General features: G+C 38.3%; 1 protein-coding gene across 1 annotated transcript in view; it reads right to left on the minus strand.

The window, feature by feature from the left end:
* The window catches only part of tnfsf10l (TNF superfamily member 10, like), a 29,129-nt gene extending 12,192 nt beyond the window's left edge, over positions 1–16,937 (minus strand). Inside the window, exons 1-2 of the mRNA XM_055199036.2 lie at positions 16,538–16,937; positions 9,441–9,590 (exon numbers count right to left, since the gene is read on the minus strand). Coding sequence (XP_055055011.1) covers positions 9,441–9,590; positions 16,538–16,735 — 348 coding nt within the window. The 5' untranslated portion in view covers positions 16,736–16,937. The remainder of the gene's footprint in view (positions 1–9,440; positions 9,591–16,537) is intronic.
* Positions 16,938–19,272: the final 2,335 nt, after the last annotated feature.

The raw sequence follows: 19,272 nt of genomic DNA on the forward strand, positions 1-19,272 counted from the left end.
GAGCCAATCTCAGTTCTGAGGCTTGTATGTTTAAACCCCCGAGTGATTTACCCAAATTAAATTAATAGAAAACTCCTGATGATTTGTTACAGCTGAAGTCAGGAAATAAATCACTGTGTTCAAACCAGACAACCGCACTCAGCATGACAAGAAGCAGCAAAGAGTGTCAGTGATGGAAAAATACCATGAAGCCAATCAGATCTCAAAAATACACAAGTAACTAGTACAAAGTTCAACCCAAATCCCTCAGGCTTTTCTGACCTCTCCGGTTTTCTATTTATTTATCTCTTTAAAGGCATAGTTCTTCCAAGAATGGAAATCCTCAAGTTGTTTCAAACCTTTAAAGGGGACATATTATGAAAATCTGACTAAAGTGCTATCATTGGGTTCCCAGTGTTTCTATCAACCTAGAAAATGTGAAAAAGATCAACCCAGAAACTTAGTTTTGGTAAACCATTCTTTGCAAGCAAAATTTAGCTCCCCCTGTGATGTCAGAAGGGGATAATACCGCCCCTTAATCTGCACTATCCAACAACAGCACTGCCATTTAGTGCATAGATCAGCTCATTTGCATTTAAAGGGACACACCCAAAACAGCACATTTTTGCTCACACCTACAAAGTGGCAAATTTAACATGCTATAATAAATTATCTATGGGGTATTTTAAGCGTAAACTTCACATACGTACTCTGGAGACACCATATATTTATTATAAATATAAAAAAATCTTGTACAACATCCCTTTAAATACTACTTTGTTCTGCTGAACACAATGGAAGACATTTTTAAGAATGTATATAACTAAATCAGGGTCACAATTCACTTCCATAGTATTTATACTCCTAGTCAATGGTGCCCCAGATTTGCTTTGTTATAAAGACATTTTATCTTAAATTGTGTTCTGCAGAACAGAGAAATTAGTTTATACTGGTTTCAACAACTTGAGGAGGAGTAAATGGTGACAGAACTTTAATTTTTGTGTGAACTATCCCTTTAAGATACATCTCGTGTGAAGGTTAAACTTCACGTAAACACTAGAATTACAACAAATACTGTATGTTGGAATTGTCAAATGATTAACAATAATATGAATGCTTTTCTTATATGTTGTCTTTTGCAGTACACTTTAAAGTTGTGTCTGTGGAGATAATATGACTGATTTTAAAATTAGCATTTCGATTTAAAGGGATAGTTCACACAAAAACTAAAATTCTGTCATCATTCATTCAGTCTCATGTTGTTACAAACCTGCATACATTTCTTTGTTCTGATGAACACAAAGGAAGATATTTTAAGAAATGCTTGTAATCAAACCGATTGTGGACCCCATTCACTTCCACAGTATTCTTTTTTAAGAAAATGATGACAGGATTTCTGCGTGAACTATCCCTTTAAGGCATGTAACATGACTTGTTTAATTAAGAAAATAAAAGTATTTTTTAGCAATAATAGGTTATTTTCTTCCCTGTTTTTACTCTTTCTTTTCTTTTTTTCTTTCTCTCTCTCTATCTCTCCCCAGTCGCTCTGTCTAGTCATCATTCAGGAGTGAGTGTGTGTGATGATGAAGTCTCTGTTGTTCTTGGCTCTCTCTCTCTCTCTCTCTCTCTCTCTGTCTCTCTCTGTCTCTCCCTTCTCTCCATTCGTCAGACTGCCGAGCTCAGAGCTGCAGGCTTTATAACATGACATAATCTCACACAGGCCACAACAGAGATGGATTTCTGACCAGGGCTTTTTTCTTTCTGGTAAATGATCGTACAATCAATTCCATATTTGACACATGGAGCAGATAAAGGCTTGAGGTTCTTAGCGAAACAAAGAAAAACAATTGTTCATGTAAACGCTAGGCCTTCTATACACATCCCATAAAACATTTCCTCCAATTGAGCAACACATCTAAACTCTTTGCTACAGTCATCATTTAATAGCTAATACAAGCAAAAGTGCTTAATGCTTAGTATTAGACACATTTTGAGGAGGGTAACTTGTGAAATGTACTTTCCGGTCAGTTCAGCAGGTTCAGATAAAGACACAATGTCCAAAAAGATAGAATGAAAAAAGAATAAAAGAAAATTCCCATATGAATTTCATTTGATCCAGTGCAATCTTATTTTATTCCGAAGGATTTTGACTTAATGCCAATAGAATCCTTAAGGATTAGTTCCTTATTATAATATAAATTCCATTTTTTTTTTGGCTAGGGATATAGTTAAAGCATCCACAATCTGTTTCCTGGAAAATACAACAGAGTTCAAAGGTGGAGGAAAAGAACAGACCCATACAGAGACATCAACACTAACAATAAACACACCCAGTGTTAAACCTTTGGCCTTCCAAAGTCATGAGCCAGAAAAGGCGTGCAGCCGAGGATGATTTGTCCTCCATTAAAAGAGCAGGAAGTGGGTGAGTGCAAGCACGCAGCACGAGGAGAAAGCCATTAGACTCCTCTTTACTTAGCAAAGCAAAGTCGGCAATACAATACTTTAATCTGGCCGTGTGCGCCTCTAAAACTAAAGCAATGTGGTCCACCTTCCTCCAGGAGGTTTATTATTAAATGACTGTTGGTTTCCTTGAGGCACAAAGACTGGTAAACAATAAATCTCAGTGTTTTAGACTTTGTCCTGTGTGACTCAGCCTTGCACAGGTATGCTATAAACCTTGGTGTTGATAAATATAGTTCACATAAAATGTCTGGTATGGAAATTATAACTCTTTTTTTATACGTTGACCTAATGCAAAAACAAAACATCAAACAATAATAATAATAATAATAATAATAAGATTAAATGTGTTGTTTAAAAATTGATATTCGTAACCACTGGAGCTTGATATATTTACCACACTATGTATGCTTGGTCAAACTTATAATGGGCTCATTACTTCTGCGTAGGTCAGTGTTCTCCAACATGGTGCCCGGGGGTTGCCCGCACAGAGCTTGTGAGGTGCCCGCCAAAGCTCATTCTACTAATAGCCTCAATTTTAATATTTATTTATTACATATTTTTATATTAGCTTGGCTTTTTGTGTGTGTTAACGTTTTAAACAATAATAAAACATATCAACAAGTAAAATAAAATAAAACCAACAAGTAAAACTTGCTGTTTTGAGTACAGTGTTTCCCATACATTGATTTATTTGTGGTGGCCCACCACAGAATCAACACTGGCCCCCACAAATAGAATTTTCATGATTCCCATTTACATTTTTATTTCACTATTTAAAACAGCTTAATTCGGCTTAAAATATAATTTGATATATAATACAGATCAAATACAGATACAGATCAAAGAGTAGAAGTGAAACATATTTCAGGTGCCAACACTAGATCAAATGCAAACACGACATGATGACATCACATATATGCTAATTAGCGGGTGATGTCATCACCACCACAGTCTCCTCAAAATCCTGTGGGAAACACTGGAGTAGACTATAACAAAAAGCTCCCAGATTTTTATTGTGGTAGCCCTTGCTCGCAATAAGATTGGAGACCCCTGGCGTAGGTCCTACAGCGTAGCCTCAACACCATAGGCTACCCGTCATATATAGTTTTCATATATACTTCTGCTTTGTCATCAACATGCAATTACACATGCAGATTGCTAGTAGGCGGTATCCACGTGTGTAACCCACAGTAGCAGTGCAACAGCCAAAGAAGAAACAGCTTGGACAGTAAACCCACAAACTAAGAAGAAGTACTTGAGAAGTAGGGCTGTCAAAATGATTAAATAATTGTCTCATCGCAATAATTTCACCTTATTGCGATGATTTCAGATCACCTCAATGATTGCTCATCTCTCTAAAAAACACAAGGGGGAACTGCAGCGCCTCTATAAACGAGACAACGAGACCGTATCAGATTACTATTAAATATATGTTCTGTATTAATATTTACTGCCAGGTAAACCTGGCAAAAGATGTAATTTAAATAATCACAACAATATGTAAAAATTATTTCATAAACAAAGAAAAAAATATGAGAATTAAATGTGAAAGCAATAAAATAGGCAATTAATCGGCATAATCGTCAAAGCCCTAAAACAGGCAATTAATTTCCACAATCGTCACAGTTTATTAGAAAATTAAACGTCAGTCAAATTTAATAATCGTGACGCCTTATTGAGAAGACAAGCAGTAATAATAGCAGTAATACAATCCTCAGCTTGGCCAATCATGGTTCTCACCGTTGCAAACGGAAATACCTATGAAGAAATGCGACACAGATTTTTTTTACCGAGAGCATTTCTAGTGGACCAATCACAACGTTTGCGCTCCGTATAGAACGGACGCGTTGTTAAAATTTTGGCGAAATGTGCGTCAGGCAACACAGAGCTAGGCACAGCCTAAGCATAACCTATGATGTAGAACATACGCACCACTAAAAATTGCACTTAAAGAGACACTACACTTTTTTTTTTAAATATACTAATTTTCCAGCTCCCCTACAGTTAAAGGATAATTCCGGTATTTAACACTTTGAGTCTCATTTCTGGTTTGTTTTGGATGAACTACAGTGATGGACACAGAAATTTTGACAATGGGTCGAGTCTTGACTTTTCGACTCATTTAGAAGCGTCTCTTGACTGCTTCAGAATGGAAGTCAATGGCCATGCACAAACATGTCATTAAAACAACACTTAACGTTCATTTTCAAAACTGTACTACTGACCGAGTGGTTCGTGGTGTTCGTTGATGATTAAAAACAAATATATTGGCGCAATGTATGATTTCAATCCGTGTTATTTGCTATAGTGGAACTATTTTTTCAGATACCTCACAACCGCGTATATACTTCCGCTCTATATTTGAGTCTGAAGCATGAATGAACGTAGTCCAACAAACTGTAATAAAACGGTAGCATACTTTCAAAATCAAGTTTATTTATAACAGTTACACCATCCAATATGTTTTTTTCATTGGCAGAACAATAAAGAAGATATTTTGCAGAAACCCCAGTGCTCCGTCATGCAAGTCAACAGATCCGCACACTTTAAGAGCTAAAGCATATATATCCAATACAACAGTAATCCCCCATAACTCCGTGTGACATATTGACTTCTTGTGAAGCAAATCAATCAGTTTTTGCAAGAAACTGAACGTTATTTACAACACTATTAGCGTAAATGCCAAAGCAGGAAGCGCGCTTTACGTTCAAGGCGATCTCTTCCACACTGGTGCCGTTTGGTGGCTGTTGGCTATGGATGTTGGTCTGTTTGCGCCACCTATAGAGCGGGAGCGTGAAGCGCACTTCCTGCTTGGCAAAAGCTCTGCATTAACGCTGTAAAATATTTATATATATATTCGAATCTTAAAACTGAAAATCGAATGTCAACCCACGGAACAAATATTCGAATATTCTGGTCCAGCCCTACAAATATGGGAAACATTTCTTCTGAGAGAAACCGAGCTAAAAAACTACAACCACATGTAAAAACAAACAGACCCTTTTCTGTTTCCCGGCGGCGGAGTGATATATCAGCGAGCAAACAGTCTTCCAATAGAAGTCAATGGAATTTTACAAAATGCCAAATAAAACACGACAGAAACTGTATTTCGCTACACAACTTGTTTTTAATCATCAACGAACACCACGAACCACTCGGTGAGCAGCACAGTTTTGAAAATGAACGTTAAGTGTTGTTTTAATGACATGTTTGTGCATGGCCATTGACTTCCATTCTAAAGCAGTCAAGAGACGCTTCTAAACGAGTCAAAAACTCAAGACACGACCCATTGTCAAAATTTCTGTGTCCATCACTGTAGTTCATCCAAAACAAACCAGAAATGAGACTCAAAGTGTTAAATACCGGAATTATCCTTTAAACATTTGATTTTTATCGTTTTGGAATCCGTTCAGCTGATCTCCGGGTCTGGGTCTACCATTTTTAGCATAGCTTAGCATAATCCATTGAATCTGATTAGACCATTAGCATCGCGCTCAAAAATGACAAAGAGTTGTGATATTTTTCCTATTTATAACTTGACTCTTCTGTACTTACATCTTGTACTAAGACAGACAGAAAAATTAAAAGTTGCAATTTTCTAGGCAGATATGTCTAGGAACTATACTCTCATTCTGCCGTAATAATCAAGGACTTTGCTGATGTAACATGGCTGCAGGAGGCACAATTATATTACGCAGCAGCCGAAAACAGTCACCCTAGAAACTTTTAATGGCAGGGTACCATTTTCGGGCACTGCGTAGTAGCGTCAGACCCGGAGATCGGCTGAATGGATTCCAAAACGGTAAAAATCAAATGTATAACTCTAGGGGAGCTGGAAAATGAGCATATTTTCAAAAAAAGTGAAGTGTCCCATTAAGAATTCATAGAGATTTCAGGTCTTTGTAGTATGATTTGTTTTATTTGTGTGTGTGTGTGTGTGTGTGGGGGGGGGGGTTCATTCAAGTGTTCCCTATGGTAAACCTGGCTCTTCTCACAAATGAAGATGAAGAGCAGAAGTGTAGCTACATGTGCAATACATGTGTGGAGTTTATTCAATTTAATTGTCTTGATGTCAGTCCAATTTCGTTCCATCCTCTGTGTTTGAGAGAATTAAATAGTAATTAATAAGTAAAACAAGATTTCCTTAGTCTACCAAGTATACTTAATCTAACTTGATTTGCCACATTTCCCTTTGAGTATAGCACATTAGCTGAACTTGATAATAGGGTTTTTAAAGACACCATTCATTTATTTCAGGTAACAGCTTAATTCAACTTAATTCATTTATATTTTACAATATTGTTAACTGCTTATAAACCACAGTCCTGACAGACCAAACACATTAATACACAAAAACACACACCGTGCTCCACACACACATAGTGGATAAAATCAGTCCATGTCTGTTATGGGCCTTTGAATGAATGGGGCGTGTGTATGCTTACAAGTTGTTTCCTGCCATTCTTGGCTGCCGTCTGTAGTCGGCCCCCTGGCCTCCTATACCACCAATCCTGTCCTTAAACCCTATGAGAATTTCTCTCTTTCTCTATCCCTCGACAGGTTTTTAAGCTTATTATCAGTATCACTTAAACTTTATAAACAGCAGTCTGGGTTAATGTTGTATTTGTAATCGTGTCTTCCTCCTTCGTCTGGGCTCTTTGACACCGCGACACTTTAACCGGGTGTTATAAATGTGACAGACTGTCTTCAATCTCTATTTGAGTGTGGAAAATGGGCTTGATGACTTCTGAGACTTAATCTCTTCCATTCTTCTTTTCGCCCTCTCATTCTTATAAAGAGAGCGCCCGCTGAAATTCGACTCTAAGTAATACCAGCTTTGAGAGCTCAGCACATTTTTGGCAAGAGGAGAACCATCTTGTTCTCCGCACACAGTCGCAACATGAGAACACCCATCCGAACTGGGGTGTATACGTTTATTAACCTCCTATTTTCCATCTTAGTCCACAATGTGTGTTTGCTTGTGATACCAGACCTCTTTTTTTTTCACAAGTCTTTGTCTCTTTGCTTTCTCGTAATGGTTTGAAACAAAAAATACATTCATCTAAACAAACCACGAGTAGTAAAACCCACCACACAGCCAAAATTACAGTCTTTGAGCTATGATTATACAGAAGATAAAGGTTAGAGAGCGGACAGAGATGGCCTTTGTGTTTGTTCTGTGGCTCCCGGAATGCCCCGTGTATGATGATGATGATGGCTTTCATCATAAATCTGTTTCAGGCTCTTGTCTGGTGTGTTGCTGGTGATGCAGCGCTGCTTCCAAATCTAATGAGTCATTAGTAGAATCCCAGACAAGCAGAAAAAATGGTCTTTCAAGATGGGGAAGGAAAAGAAAACATCCAGAGTAAGGATTTAGGGATATTAAGAGGATTCAGGTGGCTACTCCCTGGGCCTTACTTAGGTGCCTTTTAAGCATATAATATTCCCCAAAATTATTTCGGATCGCGTTCATTTTGGCTTGAGATGTTTTAGTGTCAACTTTTGATTTGTTGACTGGCGTTGGGGTGTCCGCAAGCATGCCTGAGTGAATCTCAGTGGACGCAGGCATCTGTTCGATGATTTAACCGAACTCTTGCAGAGTTTGACTCTTGTTAGCTGAGCAGTCAGTCCGCATTAGACGTCATATCAATGCTAAATAAGGGGCAACGGCAAGCCAGGAACCACCAATGGTCAGTGGTTCGTAAAACCCGGACGCCTGTATGTGCTGGGTCCAGAATTTGGAAGACGTAAGACTTTGCTTTCCATTTTGCTTTTTTCAGGCCCTCCATAATAACTACCAGGTGTTCTGGCATTCTCTGGATTCTGAGGTCGATTGCTTTAGAAACATGCGTTTCCTCCATCTCTTCTCACTCACTCATTCTCTGCCTTTCCTTAAAAATGCTTTACCCGTTGTGTTGACATGTAGCTGGGAAGGTGCCCAAAGCATCAGCGTGTGCTTGTTCAACTTGTTTTATCTTATAAATAAAAATATATTCTCTCAGTCTACATGCAAACTCACGTTGACACGTACACATAGTCTGTATTTCCCTCTTTTTTTGTATTTCAAGACATTTTCTGTTTATTTACCAGGATCTCCATGGCCTAAACGCTTATTTATTTATTTAGCTCCAGTGCTGACCCCTAGCATGATCAGGGAATTTTTTAGCGCACCATAATTGCCTCTCTCAGAAGTGGCCCGTGTGTTTTAAATTAAGAGGCAAATGCCTCTGTCTCCAAGTGCCAATAAATTGTTTGCAGCCTCACTCAATTAGTAGTGAAAGATTTGACGGTACGCACGGGCTGTTTCGTGTAGCGTTGGGGGAAGGCTGGTGGGACGTGGAGACACGCTCCATAAAATCTGATAACATATATTCCCGGAGCTAAGGGCCTCGGGTAAACAAAGGGGTTGCATGGAAAATTATTAAAAATAAATGTCTTTCAAAGAGGGAAACATCGCAATGCGTGAAGTACAAACAAGTTAGGAAGCAAATGCCTTTAAGTGTTGGACTAGTCAAATCACAAGAAGTGAAGCCCTTAGACTTCCAAGCAGCATGTCGGTTGTATTAATGTAGGAACAACTAGAAGGATGTGAAAGAAAAAACTGGATGCTGAAGGGATAACCAGTCACGCCAGGGGAAAACCAGGCCATTTCCTTTCAATCTAAACTCTGACGGCTGGATCGGTTTATGATCAGTACAAGAGGTGACTCACTCTCTACAATGCTGCATATACAGACATAAGTGCCAGAAAACACTCCCATGACTCAACCATCTACATTTCTTCCCTTAGGAGATTGTAATCACTTGTCTTGACACATTTATGGTAATAGCAAGTTGCTTCATGCTTTGAGGACCTTCACTAGTAGTGGCTGTTGTCTAGAAATCTGTCTATGTGCTGATAAGACAGAAAATGTTTAATAGTTGTTATTAAGACATATCTTGCCTCAACAGGTAGCCTAATAAACTGTAACAATGCAAAACAATCAAATCGAAACTCACCTTGGAGATATAGGCCTTGATTCCCTCGGCTAGTTTGATGCAGGGCTCTCCGAACAGTTGAGCCAGGTCTTCAGGAATGTCCCTGTCTTTATCAAGGGCGTTGAGCAAACCCAGGCACCGCAGCTCTTCTGTGACCCCCTGATTCTTAACCTGAAAAAAGGTGAAAGTTAGAAAACAACTCGGACCCAATTAAGGAGAGGTCTATGTGTGTGTTTGCCACTGGGAACCGAGCCATCTCTTTGAAATCAGTAAATTATCAAGCAGTTTGAAAGCAACATCATTCATGGGGACAATGAGGAAAGGCACTTCGGTTTAGGAAGCTAATTAGGAAATAGAGCAGATGTCGAGAAGCATGCTCAATAAGGAAACAATCTACTGAAGGACGAAGCTAGGCTGAAGATCAAAATGAGGGCACGCTTCCCTTTTGACCCTTTCCAGGAAAATAGATGAGGACATCTGCATGGGTCAAAGCCAGTGGGGTACAAATTTGGCTCAAGCCAGCTGGAGAGGTTTGTTTAACATAATGAGGGACTTTCAAATGACCTTTCTTTGAGACCAGACCTGTGTCCAACTTTTTCGGTCTTTCTGTCCTCTCAGGTCCTTCTACTGAAACCTGAAAGTCTCGCCAAAAATACATGTCACCAGTTAAGGATCTCTGCGTGCAAGTTTTAAGCAAGAAATTGCGTCAAGTCACGCTCCACAAAAGCCCTTAACAACTCTCCAGTTGCTGGTGGAGCGTGGCAGGAGAAGGTGTGGAACGGATCGTATGTGTTTCTTCAGCTCATGCTGTTTTACAGTTATAAAGCGAGTCCGGCGAGTAATCGGGGACCCCCATGTTGAAATGGGGCACACTCACACGAAGAGCCAGTGACTGATCTAGACTAGAGTTCACTCACACTTACTTTATTGATTTGGAAGCACTTCCAAGAAAACATTTGTTGATCGACAACATCAGCATGGTATTGCCGATTAGAACTGGTTTATGGGGGCTTGTCCGGGATCACCACAGTATAGCAACCTTACCGTAGTACAACTTTAAATAGATTAAGGAGAATGGCTTTTTAGTTTTTTAATTTTTTTTAATCTTTTAGTTTTTAATTAGTTATTTTTTCTGCTGTAATCAATCTATGTCTACATATTTAGTTTTGTTTATCATCTGAGCTTGAACCTGAAACACAGAAACGCCCTTTGACAGATCACACAATTTATCAGATGTGTCATAGCTTGTGCCTGTGTGTACATGCTCAAAATCTCGATGACTGCCTGTAAACAACTTTTTTTTGTATTTTCTTCCTGCTTACACTTGCTCAGAAATGGAAAATGGGTCAGTAACATATGACCTGGAATTTGACGTACTGTCCAGGGATGTTTTGGATTCTTTCTGATCGTTGATCATCTTACGCACATCAGAGCACGCACATGGACTCATGCTCGAACAGGCACAAAACATTTGCATGCAAGTCTCGCTGACCTTAAACTTTGACCATACATTTACTTATTGCAAGCCCCTCTGAAATGAACATCTGCAATATTTCGATATTTTCAATGTGCTCTCCAGGGTTTGCTGAAATCACCCCAGCAGCGGATCGACTGTCATCATGATTTATATTAAGCATTAAAGAGTTTAGAATGAACTAATTAAGGTTACTGGCACGGAACTATTTCTGGTGCAAAGCTGCTAACCCAATTCTTGTGCCCGTAAATAAAACCCCTGCATTGCGTAATATCATAATCTTTCACAGATGGTCTGCTGCAGACCAATATGCAGTAAAATTACTTAGCTAAAATCAACATCCATGGTGGTACTAAGTCACTGTTAGTGAAACTAATGGTGCTCCGGAGGGGCCGAGAGTTTCTGATCCCAGACAGGGCACCAGGAAGTGGGGAACAATGCTTCAGTGTTAGCCCTGATTTCTGTAGCTGGGGAAAAGAAGCCACCACTGAACTTTCTGCTTCACTCCACATCCACTGCTTTTTTGGGAAAGGATTAAATAAGAGAAACCAGGCGTGTAACTTAAATCCATGCCAGGGGCACTCTGCATCTTTCTCTCTCTCTCTCCAGTATGTCTCTGTCTTGCTCTCTCCTCTTGTCTATGGCTGATACATATGTACTGTATATTTTTTTAGTTCCCCCTGTGGTCTCAAGGAAAAGACAGCAGACTGAAAGTTGGTCATGATCTAAATGATCTGTGATAGCTCCAGAAAGAGAGAGAAAGCTCTAGAGAGGCCAACCTCCGAGGGCAACAGGTTGTCTAAGCAAGTCTTCAAAAGAACATCCAGCTGAATATTCAATTTGTGCATTTGGCAAACAACGAACTTTAAGGAGATTGCTTTCTCTCTGCCTCTTTGTGGAAGACCACACAGAAGTCAAAACCTGTCTTTTCTGTACTAGGAAACAATACTTTGGCCTTGGGTTCCTTTAAGCCATTGAAATCATGTCTCATCATAGGGGAAGTCCCTTTTACGCAAAGCTTCTTGTTGAGTTTTATTTAGACGTACAGCGGAAAGTATGTAATAACTTTGGTTAGGTGTTTTCCTTTCAATTACATGTTTCTTCTAAAACAAGGGCATGACTGCATACGAACCTTGATATAGGCTTTTGATGCTAACAATGCCTCCCTTACAAGTTAAAAGTTGATTGCATACTCGGCATGCCGAACTCACCAGTATCCACCTGTGCATACAAACATTCTCCTTTACAATGGCCGGTGCCACTGTGTGTGGCAAAAACAGAGTTGCCAAGGGAAACTATTCTTACATTCATAATCACATTTGTTTTGGCCTCTTTCCTTGCTTCATAAATCTCTGGTAAATGGCCAACGAAGGCAGGTATTATTAGGAACCCATTGTGATGAGTTTTGAAAGCTCTCCGAGTGTTTTATGAAGTCTCGGGTCATCTCCGTCCTGTTCTGCATGACTTCTGCTCAGTTTGACTGAAGGCTACACTTCTAGAATACTAACTACATGTCTGTCAGTGGACTCTTGCTTCTTTTCTCAATCCAAATGGGGCCCCAGGAGCCACGGAGCCCTACTAAAGCATCTAAGCCATTTCAAAGAAGAAAAAATTCCACACAAAATTAATAGTTAATAATTAACCTTGACATAGACCGCCTAGACTAATTCTAAACTCATTTTGAGTCGTCATTCTTGATTAATCTTCAAACTAAAGTAATACGTTTATTGTGAAATACGGAGAAATACAATGTCCTTGTTTTAAGTGTCAGCCTTGCTCTGCAGCTGAGGTCATTACTGAACTAATGGATTTAAGTGAGGGAATTGCATTGTTTTTATTAGTTACTCACCAGCTAAACTTTCAGTGTAAACTGAGGTTGTGTTTGTTCTTGCAAGCTCTGATAATGGAGTACATTCGAGGTGTTTACTTGTGTTTAAGACAATACTTTGCGAGTCCCATCTGGTCAACGCACCAAAAGTGAGCAGGATATTTATGTTAGTGCTGAAAAATGTTCATTAGGCAACAGCTGAGAGAGAGAGAGAGAGAGAGAGAGAGAGAGAGAGAGAGAGAGAGAGAGAGAGAGAGAGAGAGAGAGAGAGTATAATTCTTTTTGTTTAGTTCTTGTCACTGTGATAAATTGACGACTGGCCTTCTGCAAAAAGTAAATGATCTGTAATCCTTCTACAAATACAACGATGGTGTTTAATCCTTCAAAATATTGTCCTACAGCCTTTTTCATGTTCTGAAGTTCAACCACACTGTAAAAAATGATATTAAATTAACATATATTTTTATTAATATTAAAGTAACAACTTCAGTTAAACAATTTCAACTTGTTTTTATAAGTAATATTAACTTATCACAAGTCAAAACTTAAAATGCTGCATTTTTTGACAGTGTAAGGTGTTCAAAATAGGCCAGGAGATTTTTTAAAACCTTTCTCAGATTTATTATAAAATCTCTTGTGCATTAAATACGATTTATTCTAGTAAATCAGTAGAAAAGTGAAGCGGCTCAGATTTACTTTCTTTTTCATTATTAATTTCATTGCTAATCAATTTAAATGCATGTTTTCCCCCTAGCAGCGACAGCAACTTATTAAATGTATTAAAGGGACATTCTACTTTTTTTATATGCTCATTTTCCAGCTCCCCTAGAGTTAAACATTTGACTCTTACAGTTTTGGAACCCATTCAGTTGATCTCCGGATCTGGCGCTAGCACTTTTAGCATAGCTTAGCATAATCTATTGACTCCGATTAAGTGATATTACGCACTGCCTGAAAATATTCCCCTTGGTAACTTTCAATAGCAGGGGACTATTTTCGGGCAGTGCGTAATATCACTAGGCCTGCTGCAGCCATGTTACGACAGCAAAGTCCTTGATTATTACACAAGAATGAGAGTATAGTTCCTAGACATATCGGCCTAGAAAATAAAAACTTTTAATTTTCCTTCGGTCTTAGTACATGATGTAACTACAGAAGAGTGAAGTTTTAAATAGGAAAAATATCGCAAACTCTTTGGTTAGTTTTTAGCGAGATGCTAATGGTCTAATCAGATTCAATGGATTATGCTAAGCTATGCTAAAAGTGCCAGCGTCAGACCCGGAGACCAGCCGAATGGATTCCAAAACGGTAAGAATCAAATAGGGGAGCGGGAAAATGAACATATTTTCAAAAAAAGTGGAATGTCCCTTTAAGACTAATCCTACAAACACCAACAAACACAGACAAACGCCAACATTTAAGTTGGCTGTTGGATTTAGAATGAAGCTTGTTGGCGTTTGTCGGATCAGTGTGAATTAGCCTTAACATTGCTCACTCAATATCTGCGAATTGTATCCAGAGATTTGTCCTCATGTCAGTTCTGCATTCACGGTTGAACCATGTGAAACCAAAACTTTGTGTAACACTGGAAACCATCCATGCCTTCATTGGTCCTGGCAAACATAGTGTAACTTGAATCTTTTACGAATTATCTGAGGAAAGGCAGCCAAAATTAGAAGTAATTGTACGTTCGATGTAAAACTATACACTGTAAAAAGTGAGGAGTTAGATCAAAAATTATTTGGTAAAGAATGTAAGTTATTTTAACCCAAATTTTTCATTTAAAGTGTTTTTCATAAAACAACTTCGTTTTATTTTTTAGGTTGATCCAACTTTTACTTTTTACACTGAAGAACTGCCTGGATAAGTATAAAGACAAAGATTGAAGGTGAGAGTTATAAACGGTCAGGGAGTGAGGCGTTGTGGATCTTGGCAATGGAAAATACCACAGGAGGTTTACCAGGGGGAGCCCATAAGAGGAGGCAAACATTTTCTTGCAGGGTATCACTTTACAACAAATTTCTGTTATTGTTTATGAGGGGCCTATCCAGAACTACACACATACTGGGCATATTGACGAAGATGTAAATTAGAGCTGGCATACTTAAAAAATGAAAAACAAAATAGAAACCGCTGTTCCAAAACCATCCACCACACACCTTGCTCGACCCAGCATCATTTTTCAGCTGAATCACCCATCCTCGCTGGATGTTGTCAACAGTAGTTAGTTATAAATAGGTCAGCCGAAACTCTATGTAATTTCAGCGATGGCGACTTGCGTGGGAGCTTCTCTCTTTGTCCTCCCTGTTGTGTTTACAGTCTCGCGGTGTGACCGTGAATTTACCTCACTTTCTTTTTCCACACAGAGGTGGTGCTTTTATTTGAAACGTCAAATCAGTGTTATCTCACAGAGCAGTATCACTTTACTGGCAATGCTGATCGAAGGGCAGTTGTTTCATATGTTAATACAGTGTTAGTAAACTCAGATGTTTCTCATAACCCCACTACTGACCTTTATCTACATGGGTCAGCACACCGGGTATTATTTAAATGCAAACAGGTAAAGTGGAACAGAGACACATTACATGTTGTTGAGTGTTGTTAGGCCAACTTTTCTTTGGTGTGCTTGACTCCCTTATCAAAACCACAGTCTATTTAGTGATTATTATGACTAACTCCTGAAAAAAAAACTAGGTTTGATTAAAAGTTTTAAAAACCAATTATGACTTAATACTTTCAATACTTATTCTATACTGCACTGTAACAGTGGTTAACTTATATTATGCTTTATATACTTTGACATAAATAACTACTTAGTGCAACACATAAAACTCCAACAAACTTTAAATTTTGTATCAAAGTATACAGAATATGTTGTACTAGGCTGCTGTGTGCTTTTCCAGGTACCTGTTGTTATCAATGTATCATGTTGGTTAATGACATGTTGCCAAACTGGAAAGTGAAGCATGAATAGAAACTTCAGAAGAAACAATACAATATTACAAAACAAGTCGGCACAAAACATGTACATGAATGTCCTTTAAAAAAGAAACTGTTTTGTAACTGGTCACCCATCTCTTTCATGTTACCTGTTTTATCTTTTTTTTGTACTAGTACAGAGGTGTGACAAAATATGTAAAAAATTAAAATCTATGAGGTCTTTTAAATAGACTATTAAAGCTGCATGTATAATATTTTTAAAGAATTAGCAAAATACTGTTTAAAATACACTATTAAAGCATGCATACAGTCATCTTTAATGCATATTTTTTGCTTGTTTTTAGATTGGCTAACCACAATTATGTGTAATTGATTCACAGAGCTATTAATCTGGCAACATATTAAATTCATATCATCTATAAGTTTGATTTGATTCCGATGTGCTTCTTCTATTTTATCAGAATTCATAAATTGATAAATCGATGTAATCTTTGCAGATCTAGTAGGCTATAATTGCAAGAAATAAAACAATTTAACTATTACATAAACTACCACATACTGTTTTTTAACCTCTTAAAATAAGTAGCTATTAAAAATCTGCAACTTTGTAAATGTTCTGCTTGAGAAAAGTTTTGTTCAAAACTTAAGTAAATTCTTGCCAATGCAGATAATTTTTTGGGGTATCACAAGCACGTGGACCCCGTGAAAAATGCTAACTAGACAGGCAACTGACTGGGTTTTGCACGCTCCAATAAAAGCGCAAAAACGCATGATGAGGAAAAAGTTCGAGGCAGTTCGTTAAGTTTTAATAAACACAGTCTATGTACTTGGATGGCAACAAGAGTAAAAAGTAAGTGCAACTTAAAGACCACTTACATGCGATAAAGACATGTTTAAGTAGACAAAAAGCCCAGTGGTTGAGGCGATCTGCAGCACGACCACCACGATCACGACCATTGCGATCCATAACTTGGAAGGCGACTCCCGAACGCGGCCGTTCGCAGGAACCATCATGTATGTGGTGGACTCGCTGCTGACCGACCGAAAGTAATCCTGGTTATTATGAGTAGCCATGGCATTCCTAAGACGTGAGTTAAATACGAGTTAGTGACAAACAAATGCGAGTCTGCGACGGGACGGTGAGTAAAGTCCTTCTTCTAAGCGCAGAGAGTGACCGTGGGAGAGCCTGCTCGACACTCGCATACACTGACTGTAGGAGTAGTGCAGTGCGCGCGAAGTGTGTTACACACACTGAAGGGTTGAGTCTCAAAGTTTCTCAAGGTATACTTCAGCTGTTGAAGAGCTCCTTAACTCCTTTCTTCCTGTTTCCTACCGACACCATATGGTTTTGGTATGGTAAATGTTCACTTCGCTATTTTTTATTATGTGTATTAGTCAAAAATTACAAATAATTTAAAGGGAAAACGTTTCGATATGTGTTACATCAATTTAGAGGTAGGTTTATTTTTTTAATAAAAGTTTTGTATAAGCATTTATCTAAAAGTCTTAAGACAAATGGTCTTTGGTGACAACGTGCCCCCACACTGAGGGCAGCATGAATGATAACTTATTAAATATAAACAATTAAACAATTATAAATAACAATATATGGGGTTACATATAAAAAATATGTTCAGTAAATTGTATAAAAATTGCAACACACGCACAAACTAAAGAGTAACAGATTTCAAAACCAACTTTATGGAGCCTTTTAAACATATTTAAACAAAAGATAAGCTTTAAACACGAGGATTACTTTAATTGATCAACTTGCATGTAACATTCATAGATAAAAGACTATATAATAAATTATGTTTATCACTAGAGCTTAGTCTTAAACATTCCAGTCCTTTTAAGATAAATGGTCAACGGTAAATTTTAAGGGACAAGAAACGTCCCTCCTTTCCACACACTGTAAATATATCTACAGCCTTTGTGTCTGTTTCAGCCATAAACAGAGATGAGCGTTTCGTGTCAGATGTTTGTCTATATAAGGAGGAACTGGTGGAGATGTAAGACAGATGTCCTGTAAGTCCCAGTGGGTTGCTGCCCTGGTCAACCGGAGTAACCAACCAGTCATCTGACTCACACCTTCAGCACAGACTGACTGTCACTGGTGGCAGGGCATCGAAAGAGGAGACAACCCCTGGGGTGTAGATCTCTCACATGTGCCTCTCTCTGTCATATACCATGACTAGCAAAGGAATGTAAGTGCTGTCAACAGACAAGAGACGAGACCAGCCTGCTAATTATCTAGGAAAATGACATTTGTACTGATTGGCCACAGCTGTCAAGCAAGATTTTCAGTATAGAATGACTTCATCTTCAGTGTGTACACAAAGCTATCAAATAGCTTCATAATACTTTAAATATAAGTTGTATGGACTACTTGATTGTTAAAACCCTCTGGTCCACACCAACTTTCATATAATTGTATATAAAAAGAAGCTCATTCTGCTAAACTTGGTGTTTCACAGAAGAAAAAAGTGGGGTTTGGAAAAACATGAAGCAGATGGTTTTTGGGTGAACTACCTCTTTAATGTAGTATGACACAGGTTAGAGCCAAATACGTTTTCATAAAGTCCCTATCCTTTGTATCAGAGATCAGAGAAATGTTTTACACGCTAACCTTATCTTCATGATATATAAAACTCAATAATCCTTAAAGTCAGTGGTCTCCAACCTTTTGTGGGCAAATTTGAAGGGCTACCCTGCTAAAAAAACCAATAGACACCATCATAGTCCTATTGGTTTTATTGGGGATTGTATTGGTTCTAATGGAATATGGCCCAAAACACACTACAGTGTATTGGTCTTTGTTGGTCTCTAATGGTATGTATTGGTTCTGTGTATTGGTTCTAATGGTATGTATTGGTTCTATTGGTTCTGTGTATTGGTTCTAATGGAATATGGCGCAAAACACACTACAATGTATTGGTCTTTGTTGGTCTCTAATGTATGTATGTATTGGTTCTGTATATTGGTTCTAATGGTATGCATTGGTTCTACTGGTTCTGTGTATTGGTTCTAATGGAATACGGCACAAAACACACTACAGTGTAGTGGTTTTTGTTGGTCTCTAATGGTATCTATTGGTTCTACTGGTTCTGTGTATTGGTTCTAATGGTATGTATTGGTTCTATTGGTTCTGTGTATTGGTTCTAATGGAATATGGCCCAAAACACACTACAGTATATTGATCTTTGTTGGTCTCTAATGGTATGTATTGGTTCTGTGTATTGGTTCTAATGGTATGTATTGGTTCTATTGGTTCTGTGTATTGGTTCTAATGGAATATGGCCCAAAACACACTACAGTGTATTGGTCTTTGTTGGTCTCTAATGGTATGTACTGGTTCTATTGGTTCTGTCTATTGGTTCTAATGGAATATGGCCCAAAACTCACTACGGTGTATTGGTCTTTGTTGGTCTCTAATGGTATGTATTGGTTCTGTGTATTGGTTCTAATGGAATATGGCCCAAAACACACTACAGTGTATTGGTCTTTGTTGGTCTCTAATGGTATGTATTGGTTCTAATGGAATATGGCCCAAAACTCACTACGGTGTATTGGTCTTTGTTGTTCTCTAATGGTATGTATTGGTTCTGTGT

Source organism: Misgurnus anguillicaudatus, chromosome 21 (assembly GCF_027580225.2).
Source record: "Misgurnus anguillicaudatus chromosome 21, ASM2758022v2, whole genome shotgun sequence".
Taxonomy (NCBI): Eukaryota; Metazoa; Chordata; class Actinopteri; order Cypriniformes; family Cobitidae; genus Misgurnus; species Misgurnus anguillicaudatus.